This window comes from Protopterus annectens, chromosome 11.part0 (genome assembly GCF_019279795.1).
Source record: "Protopterus annectens isolate FY-2018-M chromosome 11.part0, PAN1.0, whole genome shotgun sequence".
Classification (NCBI taxonomy): domain Eukaryota; kingdom Metazoa; phylum Chordata; order Ceratodontiformes; family Protopteridae; genus Protopterus; species Protopterus annectens.
This window is the reverse complement of record NC_056745.1, coordinates 9,186,718-9,214,141: the sequence shown is the minus strand read 5'-3', so window position 1 is coordinate 9,214,141 and position 27,424 is coordinate 9,186,718. Positions and strand designations below refer to the sequence as shown.

The 27,424-nt window shown below is 42.8% G+C and overlaps 1 protein-coding gene across 1 annotated transcript in view; it reads left to right on the top strand.

The window, feature by feature from the left end:
* The first annotated feature begins 24,744 nt into the window (after positions 1 to 24,744).
* Positions 24,745 to 27,424, top strand: part of LOC122815113 (zinc finger protein 883-like) — a 66,970-nt gene continuing 64,290 nt past the window's right edge. The window contains exons 1-2 of the mRNA XM_044087358.1: positions 24,745 to 24,918; positions 27,054 to 27,180. Coding sequence (XP_043943293.1) covers positions 24,907 to 24,918; positions 27,054 to 27,180 — 139 coding nt within the window. The 5' untranslated portion in view covers positions 24,745 to 24,906. The remainder of the gene's footprint in view (positions 24,919 to 27,053; positions 27,181 to 27,424) is intronic.

Sequence of the window (27,424 nt, the reverse complement as noted above, 5' to 3'; positions counted from 1 at the left end):
ACAGTGTTATAGGAGCTCTATCAGTACGCTTGTGTCCAATAGGACAGTGTTATAGGAGCTCTATCAGTACGCTTGTGTCCAATAGGACAGTGTTATAGGAGCTCTATCAGTACGCTTGTGTCCAATAGGACAGTGTTATAGGAGCTCTGTCAGTACGTTTGTGTCCAATAGGACAGTGTTATAGGAGCTCTATCAGTACGCTTGTGTCCAATAGGACAGTGTTATAGGAGCTCTGTCTGTATGCTTGTGTCCAATAGGACAGTGTTATAGGAGCTCTGTCAGTACGCTTGTGTCCAATAGGACAGTGTTATAGGAGCTCTATCAGTACGCTTGTGTCCAATAGGACAGTGTTATAGGAGCTCTGTCAGTACGTTTGTGTCCAATAGGACAGTGTTATAGGAGCTCTATCAGTACGCTTGTGTCCAATAGGACAGTGTTATAGGAGCTCTATCAGTACGCTTGTGTCCAATAGGACAGTGTTATAGGAGCTCTGTCAGTACGCTTGTGTCCAATAGGACAGTGTTATAGGAGCTCTATCAGTACGCTTGTGTCCAATAGGACAGTGTTATAGGAGCTCTGTCAGTACGCTTGTGTCCAATAGGACAGTGTTATAGGAGCTCTATCAGTACGCTTGTGTCCAATAGGACAATGTTATAGGAGCTCTGTCAGTACGCTTGTGTCCAATAGGACAGTGTTATAGGATCTGTCTGTATGCTTGTGTCCAATAGGACAGTGTTATAGGAGCTCTGTCAGTACGCTTGTGTCCAATAGGACAGTGTTATAGGAGCTCTGTCAGTACGCTTGTGTCCAATAGGACAGTGTTATAGGAGCTCTGTCAGTACGCTTGTGTCCAATAGGACAGTGTTATAGGAGCTCTATCAGTACGGTTGTCTCCAATAGGACAGTGGTATAGGAGCTCTACCAGCAGGTTTGTGTCCAATAGGACAGTGTTATAGGAGCTCTGTCAGTACGCTTGTGTCCAATAGGACAGTGTTATAGGAGCTCTATCAGTACGCTTGTGTCCAATAGGACAGTGTTATAGGAGCTCTATCAGTACGCTTGTGTCCAATAGGACAGTGTTATAGGAGCTCTGTCAGTACGCTTGTGTCCAATAGGACAGTGTTATAGGAGCTCTATCAGTACGCTTGTGTCCAATAGGACAGTGTTATAGGAGCTCTATCAGTACGCTTGTGTCCAATAGGACAGTGTTATAGCAGCTCTGTCTGTACGCTTGTGTCCAATAGGACAGTGTTATAGGAGCTCTATCAGTACGCTTGTGTCCAATAGGACAGTGTTATAGCAGCTCTGTCTGTACGCTTGTGTCCAATAGGACAGTGTTATAGGAGCTCTGTCTGTATGCTTGTGTCCAATAGGACAGTGTTATAGCAGCTCTATCAGTACGCTTGTGTCCAATAGGACAGTGTTATAGGAGCTCTATCAGTACGCTTGTGTCCAATAGGACAGTGTTATAGGAGCTCTGTCTGTATGCTTGTGTCCAATAGGACAGTGTTATAGGAGCTCTATCAGTACGCTTGTGTCCAATAGGACAGTGTTATAGGAGCTCTATCAGTACGCTTGTGTCCAATAGGACAGTGTTATAGGAGCTCTATCAGTACGCTTGTGTCCAATAGGACAGTGTTATAGGAGCTCTATCAGTACGCTTGTGTCCAATAGGACAGTGTTATAGGAGCTCTATCAGTACGCTTGTGTCCAATAGGACAGTGTTATAGCAGCTCTATCAGTACGCTTGTGTCCAATAGGACAGTGTTATAGCAGCTCTATCAGTACGCTTGTGTCCAATAGGACAGTGTTATAGGAGCTCTGTCTGTATGCTTGTGTCCAATAGGACAGTGTTATAGGAGCTCTGTCAGTACGCTTGTGTCCAATAGGACAGTGTTATAGGAGCTCTATCAGTACGCTTGTGTCCAATAGGACAGTGTTATAGGAGCTCTATCAGTACGTTTGTGTCCAATAGGACAGTGTTATAGGAGCTCTGTCAGTACGCTTGTGTCCAATAGGACAGTGTTATAGGAGCTCTGTCAGTACGCTTGTGTCCAATAGGACAGTGTTATAGGAGCTCTATCAGTACGCTTGTGTCCAATAGGACAGTGTTATAGGATCTGTCTGTATGCTTGTGTCCAATAGGACAGTGTTATAGGAGCTCTGTCAGTACGTTTGTGTCCAATAGGACAGTGTTATAGGAGCTCTGTCAGTACGCTTGTGTCCAATAGGACAGTGTTATAGGAGCTCTATCAGTACGTTTGTGTCCAATAGGACAGTGTTATAGGAGCTCTGTCAGTACGCTTGTGTCCAATAGGACAGTGTTATAGGAGCTCTGTCAGTACGCTTGTGTCCAATAGGACAGTGTTATAGGAGCTCTATCAGTACGCTTGTGTCCAATAGGACAGTGTTATAGGAGCTCTATCAGTACGCTTGTGTCCAATAGGACAGTGTTATAGGAGCTCTATCAGCACGCTTGTGTCCAATAGGACAGTGTTATAGGAGCTCTATCAGTACGCTTGTGTCCAATAGGACAGTGTTATAGGAGCTCTATCAGTACGCTTGTGTCCAATAGGACAGTGTTATAGGAGCTCTATCAGTACGCTTGTGTCCAATAGGACAGTGTTATAGGAGCTCTATCAGTACGCTTGTGTCCAATAGGACAGTGTTATAGGAGCTCTATCAGTACGCTTGTGTCCAATAGGACAGTGTTATAGGAGCTCTGTCTGTATGCTTGTGTCCAATAGGACAGTGTTATAGCAGCTCTATCAGTACGCTTGTGTCCAATAGGACAGTGTTATAGGAGCTCTGTCAGTACGCTTGTGTCCAATAGGACAGTGTTATAGGAGCTCTATCAGTACGCTTGTGTCCAATAGGACAGTGTTATAGCAGCTCTATCAGTACGCTTGTGTCCAATAGGACAATGTTATAGGAGCTCTGTCAGTACGCTTGTGTCCAATAGGACAGTGTTATAGGAGCTCTGTCAGTACGCTTGTGTCCAATAGGACAGTGTTATAGGAGCTCTGTCAGTACGCTTGTGTCCAATAGGACAGTGTTATAGGAGCTCTATCAGTACGCTTGTGTCCAATAGGACAGTGTTATAGGAGCTCTATCAGTACGTTTGTGTCCAATAGGACAGTGTTATAGGAGCTCTGTCAGTACGCTTGTGTCCAATAGGACAGTGTTATAGGAGCTCTATCAGTACGCTTGTGTCCAATAGGACAGTGTTATAGCAGCTCTATCAGTACGCTTGTGTCCAATAGGACAATGTTATAGGAGCTCTGTCAGTACGCTTGTGTCCAATAGGACAGTGTTATAGGAGCTCTGTCAGTACGCTTGTGTCCAATAGGACAGTGTTATAGGAGCTCTGTCAGTACGCTTGTGTCCAATAGGACAGTGTTATAGGAGCTCTATCAGTACGCTTGTGTCCAATAGGACAGTGTTATAGGAGCTCTATCAGTACGTTTGTGTCCAATAGGACAGTGTTATAGGAGCTCTATCAGTATGTTTGTGTCCAATAGGACAGTGTTATAGGAGCTCTGTCTGTATGCTTGTGTCCAATAGGACAGTGTTATAGGAGCTCTATCAGTACGCTTGTGTCCAATAGGACAGTGTTATAGGAGCTCTATCAGTACGTTTGTGTCCAATAGGACAGTGTTATAGGAGCTCTGTCAGTACGCTTGTGTCCAATAGGACAGTGTTATAGGAGCTCTATCAGTACGCTTGTGTCCAATAGGACAGTGTTATAGGAGCTCTGTCTGTATGCTTGTGTCCAATAGGACAGTGTTATAGGAGCTCTATCAGTACGCTTGTGTCCAATAGGACAGTGTTATAGGAGCTCTGTCTGTATGCTTGTGTCCAATAGGACAGTGTTATAGGAGCTCTATCAGTACGCTTGTGTCCAATAGGACAGTGTTATAGGAGCTCTGTCAGTACGCTTGTGTCCAATAGGACAGTGTTATAGGAGCTCTATCAGTACGCTTGTGTCCAATAGGACAGTGTTATAGGAGCTCTATCAGTACGCTTGTGTCCAATAGGACAGTGTTATAGCAGCTCTATCAGTACGTTTGTGTCCAATAGGACAGTGTTATAGGAGCTCTATCAGTACGCTTGTGTCCAATAGGACAGTGTTATAGGAGCTCTGTCAGTACGCTTGTGTCCAATAGGACAGTGTTATAGGAGCTCTATCAGTACGCTTGTGTCCAATAGGACAGTGTTATAGGAGCTCTGTCAGTACGCTTGTGTCCAATAGGACAGTGTTATAGGAGCTCTATCAGTACGCTTGTGTCCAATAGGACAGTGTTATAGGAGCTCTGTCAGTACGCTTGTGTCCAATAGGACAGTGTTATAGGAGCTCTGTCAGTACGCTTGTGTCCAATAGGACAGTGTTATAGGAGCTCTGTCAGTACGCTTGTGTCCAATAGGACAGTGTTATAGGAGCTCTATCAGTACGCTTGTGTCCAATAGGACAGTGTTATAGGAGCTCTGTCAGTACGCTTGTGTCCAATAGGACAGTGTTATAGGAGCTCTATCAGTACGCTTGTGTCCAATAGGACAGTGTTATAGGAGCTCTGTCTGTATGCTTGTGTCCAATAGGACAGTGTTATAGGAGCTCTGTCAGTACGCTTGTGTCCAATAGGACAGTGTTATAGGAGCTCTGTCAGTACGCTTGTGTCCAATAGGACAATGTTATAGGAGCTCTGTCAGTACGCTTGTGTCCAATAGGACAGTGTTATAGGAGCTCTATCAGTACGCTTGTGTCCAATAGGACAGTGTTATAGGAGCTCTGTCAGTACGCTTGTGTCCAATAGGACAGTGTTATAGGAGCTCTGTCTGTATGCTTGTGTCCAATAGGACAGTGTTATAGGAGCTCTATCAGTACGCTTGTGTCCAATAGGACAGTGTTATAGGAGCTCTGTCAGTACGCTTGTGTCCAATAGGACAATGTTATAGGAGCTCTGTCAGTACGCTTGTGTCCAATAGGACAGTGTTATAGGAGCTCTATCAGTACGCTTGTGTCCAATAGGACAGTGTTATAGGAGCTCTGTCAGTACGCTTGTGTCCAATAGGACAGTGTTATAGGAGCTCTATCAGTACGCTTGTGTCCAATAGGACAGTGTTATAGGAGCTCTGTCAGCACGCTTGTGTCCAATAGGACAGTGTTATAGGAGCTCTATCAGTACGCTTGTGTCCAATAGGACAGTGTTATAGGAGCTCTATCAGTACGCTTGTGTCCAATAGGACAGTGTTATAGGAGCTCTATCAGTACGCTTGTCTTGTGTCCAATAGGACAATGTTATAGGAGCTCTGTCTGTATGCTTGTGTCCAATAGGACAGTGTTATAGGAGCTCTATCAGTACGCTTGTGTCCAATAGGACAGTGTTATAGCAGCTCTATCAGTACGCTTGTGTCCAATAGGACAGTGTTATAGCAGCTCTATCAGTACGCTTGTGTCCAATAGGACAATGTTATAGGAGCTCTGTCTGTATGCTTGTGTCCAATAGGACAGTGTTATAGGAGCTCTGTCAGTACGCTTGTGTCCAATAGGACAGTGTTATAGGAGCTCTGTCAGTACGCTTGTGTCCAATAGGACAGTGTTATAGGAGCTCTATCAGTACACTTGTGTCCAATAGGACAGTGTTATAGGAGCTCTGTCTGTATGCTTGTGTCCAATAGGACAGTGTTATAGGAGCTCTGTCAGTACGCTTGTGTCCAATAGGACAGTGTTATAGGAGCTCTATCAGTACGCTTGTGTCCAATAGGACAGTGTTATAGGAGCTCTATCAGTGCGCTTGTGTCCAATAGGACAGTGTTATAGGAGCTCTATCAGTACGCTTGTGTCCAATAGGACAGTGTTATAGGAGCTCTGTCAGTACGTTTGTGTCCAATAGGACAGTGTTATAGGAGCTCTATCAGTACGCTTGTGTCCAATAGGACAGTGTTATAGGAGCTCTGTCTGTATGCTTGTGTCCAATAGGACAGTGTTATAGGAGCTCTGTCAGTACGCTTGTGTCCAATAGGACAGTGTTATAGGAGCTCTATCAGTACGCTTGTGTCCAATAGGACAGTGTTATAGGAGCTCTGTCAGTACGTTTGTGTCCAATAGGACAGTGTTATAGGAGCTCTATCAGTACGCTTGTGTCCAATAGGACAATGTTATAGGAGCTCTGTCTGTATGCTTGTGTCCAATAGGACAGTGTTATAGGAGCTCTATCAGTACGCTTGTGTCCAATAGGACAGTGTTATAGGAGCTCTATCAGTACGTTTGTGTCCAATAGGACAGTGTTATAGGAGCTCTGTCAGTACGCTTGTGTCCAATAGGACAGTGTTATAGGAGCTCTGTCTGTATGCTTGTGTCCAATAGGACAGTGTTATAGGAGCTCTATCAGTACGCTTGTGTCCAATAGGACAGTGTTATAGGAGCTCTATCAGTACGCTTGTGTCCAATAGGACAATGTTATAGGAGCTCTATCAGTACGTTTGTGTCCAATAGGACAGTGTTATAGGAGCTCTGTCAGTACGCTTGTGTCCAATAGGACAGTGTTATAGGAGCTCTGTCAGTACGCTTGTGTCCAATAGGACAGTGTTATAGGAGCTCTGTCAGTACGCTTGTGTCCAATAGGACAGTGTTATAGCAGCTCTATCAGTACACTTGTGTCCAATAGGACAATGTTATAGGAGCTCTGTCAGTACGCTTGTGTCCAATAGGACAGTGTTATAGGAGCTCTATCAGTACGCTTGTGTCCAATAGGACAATGTTATAGGAGCTCTGTCTGTATGCTTGTGTCCAATAGGACAGTGTTATAGGAGCTCTGTCTGTACGCTTGTGTCCAATAGGACAGTGTTATAGGAGCTCTGTCAGTACGCTTGTGTCCAATAGGACAGTGTTATAGGAGCTCTATCAGTACGCTTGTGTCCAATAGGACAGTGTTATAGGAGCTCTGTCAGTACGCTTGTGTCCAATAGGACAATGTTATAGGAGCTCTGTCAGTACGCTTGTGTCCAATAGGACAGTGTTATAGGATCTGTCTGTATGCTTGTGTCCAATAGGACAGTGTTATAGGAGCTCTATCAGTACGCTTGTGTCCAATAGGACAATGTTATAGGAGCTCTGTCTGTATGCTTGTGTCCAATAGGACAGTGTTATAGGAGCTCTGTCAGTACGCTTGTGTCCAATAGGACAGTGTTATAGGAGCTCTGTCTGTACGCTTGTGTCCAATAGGACAGTGTTATAGGAGCTCTGTCAGTACGCTTGTGTCCAATAGGACAGTGTTATAGGAGCTCTATCAGTACGCTTGTGTCCAATAGGACAATGTTATAGGAGCTCTGTCTGTATGCTTGTGTCCAATAGGACAGTGTTATAGGAGCTCTGTCACGCTTGTGTCCAATAGGACAGTGTTATAGGAGCTCTGTCAGTGCGCTTGTGTCCAATAGGACAGTGTTATAGGAGCTCTATCAGTACGCTTGTGTCCAATAGGACAGTGTTATAGGAGCTCTGTCTGTATGCTTGTGTCCAATAGGACAGTGTTATAGGAGCTCTGTCAGTACGCTTGTGTCCAATAGGACAGTGTTATAGGAGCTCTATCAGTACGCTTGTGTCCAATAGGACAGTGTTATAGGAGCTCTATCAGTACGCTTGTGTCCAATAGGACAGTGTTATAGGAGCTCTATCAGTACGCTTGTGTCCAATAGGACAGTGTTATAGGAGCTCTGTCAGTGCGTTTGTGTCCAATAGGACAGTGTTATAGGAGCTCTATCAGTACGCTTGTGTCCAATAGGACAGTGTTATAGGAGCTCTGTCTGTATGCTTGTGTCCAATAGGACAGTGTTATAGGAGCTCTGTCAGTACGCTTGTGTCCAATAGGACAGTGTTATAGGAGCTCTATCAGTACGCTTGTGTCCAATAGGACAGTGTTATAGGAGCTCTGTCAGTACGTTTGTGTCCAATAGGACAGTGTTATAGGAGCTCTATCAGTACACTTGTGTCCAATAGGACAGTGTTATAGGAGCTCTATCAGTACGTTTGTGTCCAATAGGACAGTGTTATAGGAGCTCTGTCAGTACGCTTGTGTCCAATAGGACAGTGTTATAGGAGCTCTATCAGTACGCTTGTGTCCAATAGGACAGTGTTATAGGAGCTCTGTCAGTACGCTTGTGTCCAATAGGACAGTGTTATAGGAGCTCTATCAGTACGCTTGTGTCCAATAGGACAATGTTATAGGAGCTCTGTCAGTACGCTTGTGTCCAATAGGACAGTGTTATAGGATCTGTCTGTATGCTTGTGTCCAATAGGACAGTGTTATAGGAGCTCTGTCAGTACGCTTGTGTCCAATAGGACAGTGTTATAGGAGCTCTGTCAGTACGCTTGTGTCCAATAGGACAGTGTTATAGGAGCTCTGTCAGTACGCTTGTGTCCAATAGGACAGTGTTATAGGAGCTCTATCAGTACGCTTGTGTCCAATAGGACAGTGTTATAGGAGCTCTATCAGTACGTTTGTGTCCAATAGGACAGTGTTATAGGAGCTCTGTCAGTACGCTTGTGTCCAATAGGACAGTGTTATAGGAGCTCTATCAGTACGCTTGTGTCCAATAGGACAGTGTTATAGGAGCTCTATCAGTACGCTTGTGTCCAATAGGACAGTGTTATAGGAGCTCTGTCAGTACGCTTGTGTCCAATAGGACAGTGTTATAGGAGCTCTATCAGTACGTTTGTGTCCAATAGGACAGTGTTATAGGAGCTCTATCAGTACGCTTGTGTCCAATAGGACAGTGTTATAGCAGCTCTGTCTGTACGCTTGTGTCCAATAGGACAGTGTTATAGGAGCTCTATCAGTACGCTTGTGTCCAATAGGACAGTGTTATAGCAGCTCTGTCTGTACGCTTGTGTCCAATAGGACAGTGTTATAGGAGCTCTGTCTGTATGCTTGTGTCCAATAGGACAGTGTTATAGCAGCTCTATCAGTACGCTTGTGTCCAATAGGACAGTGTTATAGGAGCTCTATCAGTACGCTTGTGTCCAATAGGACAGTGTTATAGGAGCTCTGTCTGTATGCTTGTGTCCAATAGGACAGTGTTATAGGAGCTCTATCAGTACGCTTGTGTCCAATAGGACAGTGTTATAGGAGCTCTATCAGTACGCTTGTGTCCAATAGGACAGTGTTATAGGAGCTCTATCAGTACGCTTGTGTCCAATAGGACAGTGTTATAGGAGCTCTATCAGTACGCTTGTGTCCAATAGGACAGTGTTATAGGAGCTCTATCAGTACGCTTGTGTCCAATAGGACAGTGTTATAGCAGCTCTATCAGTACGCTTGTGTCCAATAGGACAGTGTTATAGCAGCTCTATCAGTACGCTTGTGTCCAATAGGACAGTGTTATAGGAGCTCTGTCTGTATGCTTGTGTCCAATAGGACAGTGTTATAGGAGCTCTGTCAGTACGCTTGTGTCCAATAGGACAGTGTTATAGGAGCTCTATCAGTACGCTTGTGTCCAATAGGACAGTGTTATAGGAGCTCTATCAGTACGTTTGTGTCCAATAGGACAGTGTTATAGGAGCTCTGTCAGTACGCTTGTGTCCAATAGGACAGTGTTATAGGAGCTCTGTCAGTACGCTTGTGTCCAATAGGACAGTGTTATAGGAGCTCTATCAGTACGCTTGTGTCCAATAGGACAGTGTTATAGGATCTGTCTGTATGCTTGTGTCCAATAGGACAGTGTTATAGGAGCTCTGTCAGTACGTTTGTGTCCAATAGGACAGTGTTATAGGAGCTCTGTCAGTACGCTTGTGTCCAATAGGACAGTGTTATAGGAGCTCTATCAGTACGTTTGTGTCCAATAGGACAGTGTTATAGGAGCTCTGTCAGTACGCTTGTGTCCAATAGGACAGTGTTATAGGAGCTCTGTCAGTACGCTTGTGTCCAATAGGACAGTGTTATAGGAGCTCTATCAGTACGCTTGTGTCCAATAGGACAGTGTTATAGGAGCTCTATCAGTACGCTTGTGTCCAATAGGACAGTGTTATAGGAGCTCTATCAGTACGCTTGTGTCCAATAGGACAGTGTTATAGGAGCTCTATCAGTACGCTTGTGTCCAATAGGACAGTGTTATAGGAGCTCTATCAGTGCGCTTGTGTCCAATAGGACAGTGTTATAGGAGCTCTGTCTGTATGCTTGTGTCCAATAGGACAGTGTTATAGCAGCTCTATCAGTACGCTTGTGTCCAATAGGACAGTGTTATAGGAGCTCTGTCAGTACGCTTGTGTCCAATAGGACAGTGTTATAGGAGCTCTATCAGTGCGCTTGTGTCCAATAGGACAGTGTTATAGCAGCTCTATCAGTACGCTTGTGTCCAATAGGACAATGTTATAGGAGCTCTGTCAGTACGCTTGTGTCCAATAGGACAGTGTTATAGGAGCTCTGTCAGTACGCTTGTGTCCAATAGGACAGTGTTATAGGAGCTCTGTCAGTGCGCTTGTGTCCAATAGGACAGTGTTATAGGAGCTCTATCAGTACGCTTGTGTCCAATAGGACAGTGTTATAGGAGCTCTATCAGTACGTTTGTGTCCAATAGGACAGTGTTATAGGAGCTCTGTCAGTACGCTTGTGTCCAATAGGACAGTGTTATAGGAGCTCTATCAGTACGCTTGTGTCCAATAGGACAGTGTTATAGCAGCTCTATCAGTACGCTTGTGTCCAATAGGACAATGTTATAGGAGCTCTGTCAGTACGCTTGTGTCCAATAGGACAGTGTTATAGGAGCTCTGTCAGTACGCTTGTGTCCAATAGGACAGTGTTATAGGAGCTCTGTCAGTACGCGCTTGTGTCCAATAGGACAGTGTTATAGGAGCTCTATCAGTACGCTTGTGTCCAATAGGACAGTGTTATAGGAGCTCTATCAGTACGTTTGTGTCCAATAGGACAGTGTTATAGGAGCTCTATCAGTATGTTTGTGTCCAATAGGACAGTGTTATAGGAGCTCTGTCTGTATGCTTGTGTCCAATAGGACAGTGTTATAGGAGCTCTATCAGTACGCTTGTGTCCAATAGGACAGTGTTATAGGAGCTCTATCAGTACGTTTGTGTCCAATAGGACAGTGTTATAGGAGCTCTGTCAGTACGCTTGTGTCCAATAGGACAGTGTTATAGGAGCTCTATCAGTACGCTTGTGTCCAATAGGACAGTGTTATAGGAGCTCTGTCTGTATGCTTGTGTCCAATAGGACAGTGTTATAGGAGCTCTATCAGTACGTTTGTGTCCAATAGGACAGTGTTATAGGAGCTCTGTCTGTATGCTTGTGTCCAATAGGACAGTGTTATAAGAGCTCTATCAGTACGCTTGTGTCCAATAGGACAGTGTTATAGGAGCTCTGTCAGTACGCTTGTGTCCAATAGGACAGTGTTATAGGAGCTCTATCAGTACGCTTGTGTCCAATAGGACAGTGTTATAGGAGCTCTATCAGTACGCTTGTGTCCAATAGGACAGTGTTATAGCAGCTCTATCAGTACGTTTGTGTCCAATAGGACAGTGTTATAGGAGCTCTATCAGTACGCTTGTGTCCAATAGGACAGTGTTATAGGAGCTCTGTCAGTACGCTTGTGTCCAATAGGACAGTGTTATAGGAGCTCTATCAGTACGCTTGTGTCCAATAGGACAGTGTTATAGGAGCTCTGTCAGTACGCTTGTGTCCAATAGGACAGTGTTATAGGAGCTCTATCAGTACGTTTGTGTCCAATAGGACAGTGTTATAGGAGCTCTGTCAGTACGCTTGTGTCCAATAGGACAGTGTTATAGGAGCTCTGTCAGTACGCTTGTGTCCAATAGGACAGTGTTATAGGAGCTCTGTCAGTGCGCTTGTGTCCAATAGGACAGTGTTATAGGAGCTCTATCAGTACGCTTGTGTCCAATAGGACAGTGTTATAGGAGCTCTGTCATGCGCTTGTGTCCAATAGGACAGTGTTATAGGAGCTCTATCAGCACGCTTGTGTCCAATAGGACAGTGTTATAGGAGCTCTGTCTGTATGCTTGTGTCCAATAGGACAGTGTTATAGGAGCTCTGTCAGTACGCTTGTGTCCAATAGGACAGTGTTATAGGAGCTCTGTCAGTGCGCTTGTGTCCAATAGGACAATGTTATAGGAGCTCTGTCAGTACGCTTGTGTCCAATAGGACAGTGTTATAGGAGCTCTATCAGTACGCTTGTGTCCAATAGGACAGTGTTATAGGAGCTCTGTCAGTACGCTTGTGTCCAATAGGACAGTGTTATAGGAGCTCTGTCTGTATGCTTGTGTCCAATAGGACAGTGTTATAGGAGCTCTATCAGTGCGCTTGTGTCCAATAGGACAGTGTTATAGGAGCTCTGTCAGTACGCTTGTGTCCAATAGGACAATGTTATAGGAGCTCTGTCAGTACGCTTGTGTCCAATAGGACAGTGTTATAGGAGCTCTATCAGTACGCTTGTGTCCAATAGGACAGTGTTATAGGAGCTCTGTCAGTGCGCTTGTGTCCAATAGGACAGTGTTATAGGAGCTCTATCAGTGCGCTTGTGTCCAATAGGACAGTGTTATAGGAGCTCTGTCAGTACGCTTGTGTCCAATAGGACAGTGTTATAGGAGCTCTATCAGTGCTTGTGTCCAATAGGACAGTGTTATAGGAGCTCTATCAGTACGCTTGTGTCCAATAGGACAGTGTTATAGGAGCTCTATCAGTACGCTTGTGTCCAATAGGACAGTGTTATAGGAGCTCTGTCAGTACGCTTGTGTCCAATAGGACAGTGTTATAGGAGCTCTATCAGTACGCTTGTGTCCAATAGGACAGTGTTATAGCAGCTCTATCAGTACGCTTGTGTCCAATAGGACAGTGTTATAGGAGCTCTGTCTGTATGCTTGTGTCCAATAGGACAATGTTATAGGAGCTCTGTCAGTACGCTTGTGTCCAATAGGACAGTGTTATAGGAGCTCTGTCAGTACGCTTGTGTCCAATAGGACAATGTTATAGGAGCTCTGTCAGTACGCTTGTGTCCAATAGGACAGTGTTATAGCAGCTCTATCAGTACGCTTGTGTCCAATAGGACAGTGTTATAGGAGCTCTGTCTGTATGCTTGTGTCCAATAGGACAGTGTTATAGGAGCTCTGTCAGTACGTTTGTGTCCAATAGGACAGTGTTATAGGAGCTCTATCAGTACGCTTGTGTCCAATAGGACAGTGTTATAGCAGCTCTATCAGTACGCTTGTGTCCAATAGGACAGTGTTATAGGAGCTCTATCAGTACGCTTGTGTCCAATAGGACAGTGTTATAGGATCTCTGTCAGTACGCTTGTGTCCAATAGGACAGTGTTATAGGAGCTCTATCAGTACGCTTGTGTCCAATAGGACAGTGTTATAGGAGCTCTATCAGTACGCTTGTGTCCAATAGGACAGTGTTATAGGAGCTCTGTCAGTACGCTTGTGTCCAATAGGACAGTGTTATAGGAGCTCTGTCTGTATGCTTGTGTCCAATAGGACAGTGTTATAGGAGCTCTATCAGTACGCTTGTGTCCAATAGGACAGTGTTATAGGAGCTCTATCAGTTCGCTTCTGTCCAATTGGACTGTGTGATTCGAGCTCTGTCAGTACGCTTGTGTCCAATAGGACAATGTTATAGGAGCTCTATCAGTACGCTTGTGTCCAATAGGACAGTGTTATAGGAGCTCTATCAGTACGCTTGTGTCCAATAGGACAGTGTTATAGGAGCTCTGTCAGTACGCTTGTGTCCAATAGGACAATGTTATAGGAGCTCTATCAGTACGCTTGTGTCCAATAGGACAGTGTTATAGGAGCTCTATCAGTACGCTTGTGTCCAATAGGACAGTGTTATAGGAGCTCTATCAGTACGCTTGTGTCCAATAGGACAGTGTTATAGGAGCTCTGTCTGTATGCTTGTGTCCAATAGGACAGTGTTATAGGAGCTCTATCAGTACGCTTGTGTCCAATAGGACAGTGTTATAGGAGCTCTGTCAGTACGCTTGTGTCCAATAGGACAGTGTTATAGGAGCTCTATCAGTACGCTTGTGTCCAATAGGACAGTGTTATAGCAGCTCTATCAGTACGCTTGTGTCCAATAGGACAGTGTTATAGGAGCTCTGTCAGTACGCTTGTGTCCAATAGGACAGTGTTATAGGAGCTCTGTCTGTATGCTTGTGTCCAATAGGACAGTGTTATAGGAGCTCTGTCAGTACGCTTGTGTCCAATAGGACAGTGTTATAGGAGCTCTATCAGTACGCTTGTGTCCAATAGGACAGTGTTATAGGAGCTCTGTCAGTACGCTTGTGTCCAATAGGACAGTGTTATAGGAGCTCTGTCAGTATGTTTGTGTCCAATAGGACAGTGTTATAGGAGCTCTATCAGTACGCTTGTGTCCAATAGGACAGTGTTATAGGAGCTCTGTCAGTACGCTTGTGTCCAATAGGACAATGTTATAGGAGCTCTGTCAGTACGCTTGTGTCCAATAGGACAGTGTTATAGCAGCTCTATCAGTACGCTTGTGTCCAATAGGACAGTGTTATAGGAGCTCTATCAGTACGCTTGTGTCCAATAGGACAATGTTATAGGAGCTCTGTCAGTACGCTTGTGTCCAATAGGACAGTGTTATAGGAGCTCTATCAGTACGCTTGTGTCCAATAGGACAGTGTTATAGGAGCTCTGTCAGTACGCTTGTGTCCAATAGGACAGTGTTATAGGAGCTCTATCAGTACGCTTGTGTCCAATAGGACAGTGTTATAGCAGCTCTATCAGTACGCTTGTGTCCAATAGGACAGTGTTATAGGAGCTCTGTCTGTATGCTTGTGTCCAATAGGACAGTGTTATAGGAGCTCTATCAGTACGCTTGTGTCCAATAGGACAGTGTTATAGGAGCTCTATCAGTACGCTTGTGTCCAATAGGACAGTGTTATAGCAGCTCTATCAGTACGCTTGTGTCCAATAGGCAGTGTTATAGGAGCTCTGTCTGTATGCTTGTGTCCAATAGGACAGTGTTATAGGAGCTCTATCAGTACGCTTGTGTCCAATAGGACAGTGTTATAGGAGCTCTGTCTGTATGCTTGTGTCCAATAGGACAGTGTTATAGGAGCTCTATCAGTACGCTTGTGTCCAATAGGACAGTGTTATAGGAGCTCTGTCTGTATGCTTGTGTCCAATAGGACAGTGTTACAGGAGCTCTATCAGTACGCTTGTGTCCAATAGGACAATGTTATAGGAGCTCTGTCAGTACGCTTGTGTCCAATAGGACAGTGTTATAGGATCTGTCTGTATGCTTGTGTCCAATAGGACAGTGTTATAGGAGCTCTATCAGTACGCTTGTGTCCAATAGGACAGTGTTATAGGATCTGTCTGTATGCTTGTGTCCAATAGGACAGTGTTATAGGAGCTCTATCAGTACGCTTGTGTCCAATAGGACAGTGTTATAGGAGCTCTGTCAGTACGCTTGTGTCCAATAGGACAGTGTTATAGGAGCTCTATCAGTACGCTTGTGTCCAATAGGACAATGTTATAGGAGCTCTGTCAGTACGCTTGTGTCCAATAGGACAGTGTTATAGGATCTGTCTGTATGCTTGTGTCCAATAGGACAGTGTTATAGGAGCTCTATCAGTACGCTTGTGTCCAATAGGACAGTGTTATAGGAGCTCTGTCAGTACGCTTGTGTCCAATAGGACAGTGTTATAGGAGCTCTGTCAGTACGCTTGTGTCCAATAGGACAGTGTTATAGGAGCTCTGTCTGTATGCTTGTGCCAATAAGACAGTGTTATGCTGTCAGCACTAATGAGTCCAATAGAGGAGTGTTATAGGAGTTCTATCAGCAATGCTGAGTCTAACAGGAAAGTGTTATGGACGTCCTGAATCCAGTGGGAGAATCTTTAGACAAGTCCTGTAAGTGCTGCTGAGTACAATGGAAGAGTCTGTAGGGGAATCTTGTTAGCATTGTTGAGTAGACTGTTGAATGCATCACCTTCTTTTAAGATCCTGATGAACAGTAATAATCTAAGATCTTCACTCAGCTGTGAATGTCAGTGGCTCAACAGATGGCAACACTCACTGGCTGTGGATTCGATTCCCACTCCAGGCGATTGGATCACTGGTGCTGCAGTGCAGGGGGGTGCAGTATTCCTGAATACGTTGTCTTTTGGATGAGATGTTACACTGTGGTCCCATTTGCTTGAGTTGGTGGTAGCTCAGGTAGATAGATGTAAAAGAATAACACCCCCATTGATAAAAGAATAACAACCCAGTTGAAACTGTACCTCCTACAAAGCTGTTTGGTGTCATCATTGATGAGCACTTAAAATTCGACATCCATACTCAAACTGCCATAAAAAAACATCAAAAATTAGGTCTCCTGTACTGACATAATCGCTACCTCAGTCCTTCCAACAGAAAGGCCCTATCCTCCTCTACCTTCTCCCCTCTCTCTTATATGGCGCTCCCCTACTCACCAGTCTTCAACTCGGATTACAGTCCAAACTAGAATCCTGCTACAATAAAATAAGCAAATTTGCCACAAACTCCAAAAATTCTTTCCATCACTGCCTCTCCCTCCAAACCCTACTATAACTAGAGCTACCTAACTACCTAAACCTTCTAAAACTCACCACAGCCTACAAACGTATCTTCAAGCCATCCAGCTGTCCCACTGTCTCCACCATCTTAACCCCCTATATTCCAAACCACTCACTATGATCTGAAAACCAGAACCTCCTACAAGTCCACAAACCTTCCTGGCCCCAGTCCACTTTCTGCTTTCATACTCCCTAGCCAAACTATGGAACTCACCCCCCCCCCTTTCAAACTACTCCAAACCTCACCAACGTCAAATCCCTCCTACACTCCTACCTGTCCTCTGAATGGATTTGCCCTGCTCTTTCTCCACTTGAACCCATTAGCCTGTCCCTGACACCCTCATTCTACTCCTGAATTCTGCTAATTACCCCTGTCCTACCATTCTCCTAACACACAGAACTCTACAGTTACTGCTGCGGTGCATTTCTACCCTCATTTTATTACCTGCTGCACTGCATTTCTACCCTCATTTTATGACCTGCTGCACTGCATTTCTACCCTCATTTTATTACCTGCTGTGCTGCATTTCTACCCTCATTTTATGACCTGCTGCACTGCATTTCTACCCTCATTTTATTACCTGCTGCACTGCATTTCTACCCTCATTTTATGACCTGCTGCACTGCATTTCTACCCTCATTTTATTACCTGCTGCACTGCATTTCTACCCTCATTTTATTACCTGCTGCACTGCATTTCTACCCTCATTTTATTACCTGCTGGACTGTATTTCTACCCTCATTTTATGACCTGCTGCACTGCATTTCTACCCTCATTTTATTACCTGCTGCCACTGCATTTCTACCCTCATTTTATTACCTGCTGCACTGCATTTCTACCCTCATTTTATTACCTGCTGCGCTGCATTTCTACCCTCATTTTATTACCTGCTGCACTGCATTTCTACCCTCATTTTATTACCTGCTGCGCTGCATTTCTACCCTCATTTTATGACCTGCTGCACTGCATTTCTACCCTCATTTTATTACCTGCTGCACTGCATTTCTACCCTCATTTTATGACCTGCTGCACTGCATTTCTACCCTCATTTTATTACCTGCTGCGCTGCATTTCTACCCTCATTTTATGACCTGCTGCACTGCATTTCTACCCTCATTTTATTACCTGCTGCACTGCATTTCTACCCTCATTTTATTACCTGCTGCACTGCATTTCTACCCTCATTTTATGACCTGCTGCACTGCATTTCTACCCTCATTTTATGACCTGCTGCACTGCATTTCTACCCTCATTTTATTACCTGCTGCACTGCATTTCTACCCTCATTTTATTACCTGCTGGACTGTATTTCTACCCTCATTTTATGACCTGCTGCACTGCATTTCTACCCTCATTTTATTACCTGCTGCCACTGCATTTCTACCCTCATTTTATTACCTGCTGGACTGTATTTCTACCCTCATTTTATGACCTGCTGCACTGCATTTCTACCCTCATTTTATTACCTGCTGCACTGCATTTCTACCCTCATTTTATTACCTGCTGCACTGCATTTCTACCCTCATTTTATTACCTGCTGCGCTGCATTTCTACCCTCATTTTATTACCTGCTGCACTGCATTTCTACCCTCATTTTATTACCTGCTGCGCTGCATTTCTACCCTCATTTTATGACCTGCTGCACTGCATTTCTACCCTCATTTTATTACCTGCTGCACTGCATTTCTACCCTCACTTTATTACCTGCTGCACTGCATTTCTACCCTCATTTTATTACCTGCTGGACTGTATTTCTACCCTCATTTTATGACCTGCTGCACTGCATTTCTACCCTCATTTTATTACCTGCTGCCACTGCATTTCTACCCTCATTTTATTACCTGCTGCACTGCATTTCTACCCTCATTTTATGACCTGCTGCACTGCATTTCTACCCTCATTTTATTACCTGCTGCACTGCATTTCTACCCTCATTTTATTACCTGCCGCACTGCATTTCTACCCTCATTTTATTACCTGCTGCACTGCATTTCTACCCTCATTTTATTACCTGCTGCGCTGCGTTAATACCCTCATTTTATTACTTGCTATTTTACATCTATGTAAATACTGTTATTCTTGTCTAGAAATGATTCAGCTATGGAATTCCCTGTATGCTTGAATTATTTCCTTACAAAGTTATTTGCTTACTGTCTCTACAACCAGTCTGTACCAGAAGCATCTCTTCTTATGTAATTAATTATACCCTCACCATGAACTATATCCTATACCTGAAAGGCATCACTAATATTCGTTCTGCATGCCCATCATTTTATTAATGCACAAATCTTACCTCTGTAAATGTTTTATCAAGTTTTACTCTGCGTACTGAATGTATATCTGCTTACAGAATATATATCTGCTATTACTACAGATACTCTATATGCATATGCTTGTTTATCTCTTCATATTTTGTTAATTGTACTTTCAGCATGTGTTATATGTCTACTTGATATGTATGTTTATTATTGTTAAAGATTTATTATTGTTATTGGTAATGGAGCTTTCCCTCCCAGGCCTCCACTGAAAATGGGCTCTTCTTGGCCCAGTGGATTTCCCCGGTTATCAAACTGAAATAAAAATAAATAATAAATAAATAAAAAGATCCCACTGCACTTATCAAAAAGAGTAGAAGAGGTTCCCCAATGCCCTGGCCAAATTTCTGCATATAGTATAAATACCACCTTGCTCCTCCCTGAAAAGATGCCACTAGCCTAGTGGGACTATCCTGGTCAACAAGGGATAAAAATAAAAATATAAATAAAAAGATATCAGACACCAAAATTTGTCATGCCATCCCTAAATATACCAGGATAATGCCAGCTGTTGTGTTATTGTTAGGTGCAGATATAAGAATCAATATTTTCTTTGCTAGAAGCGTCTTAGTTCTCATAGGTAATATAAGTGGTCAGGCAAGCCCCAATCAGCTGCATGCTTAGTTCTCATAGGTAATATAAGTGGTCAGGCAAGCCCCAATCAGCTGCATGCAAGTACAAAAGCTGCAGTCAGAGGACAGAGTCTGTCTCAGGGCAAATCCCAGCTAGACCCATCAGTTCTTTTTTTTTTTTCTTAATTTTGAGTCTAATCACTTTGAAATGACTTCCAAAATAGCATTTGATGTTAGCAATGACACAAATCATAGCTGATACTTCTGGCATGATGACCCAAACAGAAAGAATGGGTGACTTGTGATATGCAGAGGATGGGCACCAGGAATGATGATGGGTTTTAGTGCTAGGATAAGTGTTAGGGTTTTAGGGTTAGGGTTATGGTTAGAGTTTTAGAGTTAGGGTCCTAGTGTTAGGGTTAGGGTTAGGGTTATGGTTAGAGTTTTAGTGTTAGGGTCCTAGTGTTAGGGTTAGGGTTAGGGTTATGGTTAGAGTTTTAGAGTTAGGGTCCTAGTGTTAGGGTTAGGGTTAGGGTTATGGTTAGAGTTTTAGAGTTAGGGTCCTAGTGTTAGGGTTAGGGTTAGAGTTTTAGAGTTAGGGTTAGGGTTAGGGTTATGGTTAGAGTTTTAGAGTTAGGGTCCTAGTGTTAGGGTTAGGGTTAGGGTTAGAGTTTTAGAGTTAGGGTCCTAGTGTTAGGGTTAGGGTTAGAGTTTTAGAGTTGGGGTCCTAGTGTTAGGTTTAATGTTGGCAAGTGAGCAGTTTCAGTAAAGAAAATAAAGAGTTTGAAAAGTGTAGTCATGATTTTACAGATGAATATAACTATTGTCTCTCCTTCTGGAAAAGAGCATAAGCAAACAATTTATACTCATTTGATAAGAGAGACCAGTTGACATAATGGTTAAGGTCTTTGTCTCTGATGTACAAGGTTCAATCCTGACCTCTGGCCAATGCCTGTTTGGAGTTTGCATGTTCTCCCTGTGTTTCTGTGGGGTTCTTCCCACCTACAAAAGACATGCTGAGTGTTTCCATCTAAAACTCACCAATGAATGGAGCTGTGGGCAGCAGGACAGACTCAACATGGTGCCCTATGGGGGAGAGTTGTACAGACCAACCACTTTGGGCATCTACTGTGGTGTGCAGTATCCTCAAGATAGAAGAACACGGATCACAGAGTGCGTGCCATGGCAAGTCTAGCCACTTGATGGTATAAAATACGGCTCTATGTGATTCAGTCATGATGGCTAATGTCACCAAATGGACATTACCATGGGTATGGTGATGAGTGGGTTGAGGACCCAGCCTCCTCTGACCTGTGCCACTGACCCATGTAAGGGCTACCTGGGATAGCTCTGTTGGGCAATCAACTTGTCAAACATGAACTAAGAATCACGATAGGATGGAGCTTGGAAGTGGATGATATGATGGTACAGAGGAGGTTGGACAGTCTATGTATCCAAGAGAAAGGGCAATGCAGCAAAGACACTTGGCTTGAGATTTAGAGTAAGGAGGACACGCTAGAAATGGTGTGGGAATTGTGGTGAGAGACAGGCTATCATCAGAATTAGTGACAGACTCATGGCAATCAGACTCCAGTGTAATGATGGGGTAGTCTTCATAATGTCAGCCTATGCCCCCACAGCAGGGTTGTGATAGTGAGAAAAAGAGTGCATTCAGACAGCAGTTGCAGGACCTGCTAGATAAAGTAGGACAACATGACTTGGGGTTGATAATGGGTGACTTTAATGCACATATCGGGACAGACAGAACAGGATATGAGGACTGCCTGAGTCCACATGGGTGGTACAACAGGTATAAAGAAGGACAGGCCATTCTAGACTTCTGTCTGGCAAATGCTTGCAAAGTCATCCCCAATGAAACAGTCAGCCCACAGCATAAACCACTGGTTGCCATAATGAGCTGCAAGCAATGGTCAGAGAAGGCTCTAAGGGCAACAGAGCCCAGGCTGAAGATCTGAAGACCTATACTGGAGAGAAATTACAACAGTTCAAGAAATTACTCAGGGCTATTGCACCCCAAGAAGAGCAGGAAATAGGCTGCAGAAGAATGGCAGCACCTCAAAACAGCATGTGTGAGGGGTACAAAACAGATATGTGGCCGAGCCAGGGATGGAAATAAGGTAGATAAGGACCTCAAAACAGCATGTGTGAGGACTACAAAACAGATATGTGGCCGAGCCAGATATGTTAATAAGGTAGATAAGGAAAGAATGCAGGAATTGGAAGATAGGAAAAACATAGAATGCAAGAAAAAGTGGGAGATACAAAAGATGGACTAGGCTAGGAAGAAATACTGGTTGGCTAGCAAAGTAGCTAAGAAAGGAGTTGCAAAGAACAGGGCATTGGCTGCACTCTACCAGCATCTGGAAAGTGAATCAATAGGTGGCAGAAAGAAACTATATCAGGTTTCAAGACAAAGACAGAAAGATAAAGAAGATAGTCAGACACCCTTCATAAGGGATGCCAGCAACAACCTGCTCACCAGTCCACAGAACATCAAAAGCAGATGGTAGAAATATTTCCAACAGCTTCTAAATGAAGAAAATCTCTCAGAAGCTGTACTGCCCCAAACACAGCCTATGATGACAGGAGAAGAAAAGAAACCCACCCTAGAAGATGTAAGAAACGCACTTAGGAAAATGAAGTCAGGGAGGGCAGCAGGTCAACAAAGTTGCTGTATGCAGGTAATGTGGCAGTACAGGCAGACTCTGAGCAAGAACTTCAGCAAAGGATAGGGGAATGGAATGCAATACTGAAGGCACAAGGGATGAGACTAAGTAAAGATAAGGCCGTGATAATGGTAGAAAATGGGGGAATCAGAAGAAGTGGAGAACTGAGGTAGAAGGGAAGATAGTGAAACAGGTTAATAGCGTCAAGTACCTGGGAGTGGTGGTTGAGGAAACGGGAAGTCTGAATGAAGAGGTCAAAGCTAGGGTGGTCAAATTCATGAAAAACAGTCTGGGGTGCTGTATTCTCCTTTAGTTATAGGAACTTCCATGCCAGGTGAGTTGGAATGTAGGTCCAGGCCTACATTCACTGTATACTACTCTACCATTCCTCAGCTTTTGCAGTCTGAACATTTGAATTATCTTGGCCATCTTATGTCACACATGGGCTACCACATTCATATTGCTGCTTTTCATACACATAGGCTACCGCATTCATATTGTTGCTTTTCATACACTTAGGCTACCACATTCATATTCTCATACAAAATCTCTGCTGAGACATACATTTTGCTAGTGGTTTTTAACAGCCTTGAAAGTAAAACGGTCCTGTTATCAGTCAAATTTTCTTTACAATTTGATATCTGCAAAAATTTACAATTACAGTAGGTGATATTTCCCACTTCAAGAATAAAAGAATCTGAATATTCCTTAGAATTATCACTGCATATATTAATACTAGTCAGAAGATTTCTAAATATTAAATAATGCCATCCTTTGTCTCACAAGATAAATTAGTCTCTTCTTCTACCTTTGACTTCAGTGACAGTGTTGTTTCATGAAGCAGAACTGCACTTAGATTATATGACACCCTGTCAAAGGTCTTCTTAAAACCAAAGGTCAGAAAATAAATAAATAAATTCTACTACTCTCTGAAACTTCACAGATTAGTACTAGGGTAACTGCCCTTGTGGGCTATTTTAAGCTTAGACAATTAATCCATATTTGAAAAGGGTGGGAGGTTGGCATAATGGTTAAGGTGTTTACCTTACAAGCACAAGGTGCAGGGTTTGATTCTCACATGGGGTAATTGGCTAGGCTGAAAATGGCCCACAAGGGCAGTTAGCCTAGTACTAATCTATGAACCTATATGAAAATCAAACCCTGCAACTTGTGCTTGTAAGACAAATATCTTAACTGTTATACCACCCTCCCATAAAAATGTAAACATTTTAACAAGGTACTAAGCAGCTTGTTACAGTCTAAATCATCACACACTGACTGCTTCAATAGTCAGCCATGATGCAAATATAGTGTCAGTGTATCAGCATTCAGTTATGAACCTGATATCCTCAAGGCTTCATAAGGCCCACTGTACCTGCACACCACCATCACCTGCTGATTGCAACTCCTCTAATAACTTACGCTCAAGGCAGCTGCCCCTTCACTCTGTTATATCATGACCAGCAGACTTTCAGAACAAAAAGGCATTTAAGTTAAAAGCTTTTTTTTTCAACTATTAAATTATGCCAACAGTTTGTTTATTTGTGCGATACTGTTTCCATATTGCAATGTAAGGTCGAGCACTGTGCCTGAGTATACAGGTTTGTAAAATGTTAAAAACTGCTAATGATACCTCAGAGAATAGTTCAGAAATATAAATGACAGAGTATCGTTGCACCTGCATTCCACTTACAGTTAATAAACTTTACAGACACGATATTTACTGCTAAAAATCATCATCTGCATAAATATATTTGCTCCTTGCAGGTTACTATAGAGTGATTGCCTCTGTACCTGGGCACTACCCCTGGGATATCATTACCATCACTGTCAGTGAGGGCCAGAGGGTGTAGGAGTAAATTATGATGCGATACAAGAGTTTTCTTAGGTTAGAAATGTGAGAAACTGAATAAGCAGAAACAGTGTTTTGAAGCAAAATCTTATTTACTGCTCATACCTCTCAGCTGTCCAGATTTTTCCACATATTTTTGGTTCTTTCTTTATAAAATTTAAGGCATTTTGGCAAATCATTGAGAACTGACGTCACTAAATAATGACATACATTTGAGTCTCAGACTTCATATCATTCAGAAAATGTATTAATACAAATCCTGTTATTCCAGCAACTTCCTTAGTTTGTGAGAGCAATATTTAAAATCTGTCCATATTTTTGGGGGCTTTTGTCCATCCATTATTTTAGGCTTTACCCATATTTCTTGCACTAAGAGGTTGAAAGGTAAGGTAATCCTTCTATTACAGATGACAAAACAAATGAGGTACTGAAAAATGCAATCTGGTCTTGGTCAAAATATTACTGGTTGTTACAAGTGTGAGCAAGTAAAGCATTAGGAAAATAAAACTGTCTGTAACTTGCACGAATCTGTGCTGCATATAGTTATACTTTATAATACTGGAAGGAACATTTTGAATGTCTGACTATAAATAGCTCAGGCAATAATGTGGCTTTGATTCTTCTTTCACTCCTCCTCTCCCCACCCACTGCCCTGCCCTCTGACATACATATTAATGAGATGATTTGCATGGTGCTGCTTGGGACACAGTTCTCAGATGGACCAGTTTCACAGGAAGTAAGTTATGCTTTGTTGAATTTCCTCTTCTGTCTTACAGGAAGTTGGAAAAATATTAATTTTCTTGTGATCATATCTGCTGCAGGATCTGATTTCTGAAAGCAGCATCAGTTTGTGTTTCTGTATTCAGTAGTTTGTGGTCTGGAAGTGTGAAACCTAAACATGAAGCTGGAGGTAAGTTATATTTAACACACACTGCTTCTGCTCCCAGGTTTTAGAAAAGGACCAGTTCATGTTTATGTGGAGTAGTTTGCTTTATTTGCTTCTGGAGAGTGAAGTTGATTACAACAAACTCGAAGGGCATGAATGTTGAAAACTGAGGGATCCGTAGTTTCCCTGGGAATGGCTGTTCAGTGTGTCCTGGTTGTAAATTAAAGCTGTGCAGGTACTTCTGGTTGGAAACAGAACAAATGACATTTGTACTTACAGTACCTTGTGGTTATATACAATTTAAAGTGTTTTTTTTTTTTGCATTTGACTACTAAAGGTGAACTATCTTCTATACATGTATGCAAAAGGTAATGCATATGTAAAATACACACGTGCTGTTCTACTTAGTTTCTTAAGGTACATGACTGTCATTTTTCACTTGCATTGTTAATACTGCTAATATACTCTGTGCATTTTAAACCAAACTCCAAGAGCTTCTTCCTTTTTTTTTTTTTTTCTTTTAAATAATATGCTGGTCTGTGGGCACTTTTCTGCCATGACCCAGGCTTCAAGGGTAAGATTAAATAGTCTGCTGTGCACTAGGTTGGACCCTTCCTCCAGATGAGTGGTGAATCCATGAGTCACGACTGTGATCCGTAGTCCTGGAGTACAGGATGTTTTGGGTGTCATATAAACCACACTCTGCATATTCTATTTTTCTGTTTGTGTGTTTGTTTTGTTTTTTTTTCCCTGTATTCTTATATTAAAGTAGAACTTGGGGTAGTTTTTAATCTTTTTCTTACAGTGTCCGTTTAGTTTTAGTTTCTAATATATTTTAGTAGTATGCAGAGGGTTATGTAAGGGTTTGTTTATGTATTTATTGGAATTTGTTTACCATGATAGAGCACTGATCAATTCTGACCAATTTCAGTCTCAGCCTGGGGTCAAAAACTGACCACCAACCAGACATAGAAAATATAAAGAGTGCAATAAGTACGTAACTGGCAATAAAACAGAGCAGTGGTAGAGCAATGCTTTGGATACATACAAAATCTAGCATATTAAGTTACAATATGTACAACAGTTTCAAAACATTTGAGAAATTAGAGTGGAGTAAATTACAGATGAGAAAATGAGCAAAAGATCCTAGTGGTTGAGTTAGAGTAGAGAAGAGGTGACATAGCCTTAAGTGATGTGACCTGAGGGTTAACGAGTATATTCTGCTTGATTAGCTAAGTATGAGTTTAGCAGAGAACGGAACTTGGAATAAGAAGATGAGTCTTTAATTTCAGGGTAGGGGGGAGTCCCACAATTTGGGCCCAAAATTGACACTACATGGTCAGATATGTGAAGCTTGGAGTACTGGATTTGTGTTTTAAGGTTTGAGTGGTTCAAGTTTCTTGGGTTGTTGTATTAGTTTTGAGGATAAAGGAGGGAGAGTGGAGTCGAGTAGAGTTTGAACAGTTGAGATCCTACTAGCATGTCTACTTTTTGGTTAAGCAGGAGCCAGTTTGCATTTTTAGTGTTAATACTTTGGTGTTCATTTTTTTGTGGAGTGTGTAATAAATGTGCATGTTTTGTTTACAGGGCAGGTTTCTGTATATTTTTCCCCAGGCGCTGGGTTGGTGATGTTTACTCTGTCCTACTCATAGTTGTCTGCCCTGTTCTTCATATGTTTTTTCTGCTGTTGATTGTTTTTGTTGTGCACAACACAGCACAGCACATTTTGTGTTTCACTGGGCAGCTGTACACACACACACACACACACACACACACACACACACACACACACACACACTAATCTGGGCTCTTGTAGTATGTGTCTTTCACATATTGCATAGTTGACTTCTTCCCATCTTTATCCCTGTGGTTTTACATGTGCTGAGTGATGCTGCTGTAATAAAAGTATTATCTGTGTGTAACAGACTTGTTTTTCAGGAATGCATCCTTCTGTTACTTTTACAACTTTGCAAACCAGAGAAATATACCGGGATCCTTGTTTTTCTTGCACATGACTATTGTAAGGTGTAGGCAAAAAATATTACTATCAGAAAACAACAGACAATAGACAGTATAGGTTATCACATTTTAACACAGAAAGTGTCTGATTCATTATGTGCTAATATTAAAATCACTGAATAAATCCCCTGTACTTTCAGATACCAGAAGCCTTTGAAGATGTTACTGTTGATTTTTCAACAGAAGAGTGGAAGATGTTGAGTAATCGGGAGAAACAACTGCACAGGGAAGTGATGGTGCAGAACTATGAACACATGGTGGCAGTAGGTAAGGACAAATCATAGTAGCATTGCTCAGGAAGTGATGTCACATAACTGTGAGCACAGGGTATGAGTAGGTAAGGAGTATGGTCTCAGAGCTACAGAATGACGTGATGGTATGGAACTATGAACACATAGTGTCAGTTGGTAAAGAGAATCATAACATGGCTACACAGGAAGTGATGTCACATAACTGTGAGCACAGGGTATGAGTAGGTAAGGGGTACGGTCTCAGAGCTACAGAATGAGGT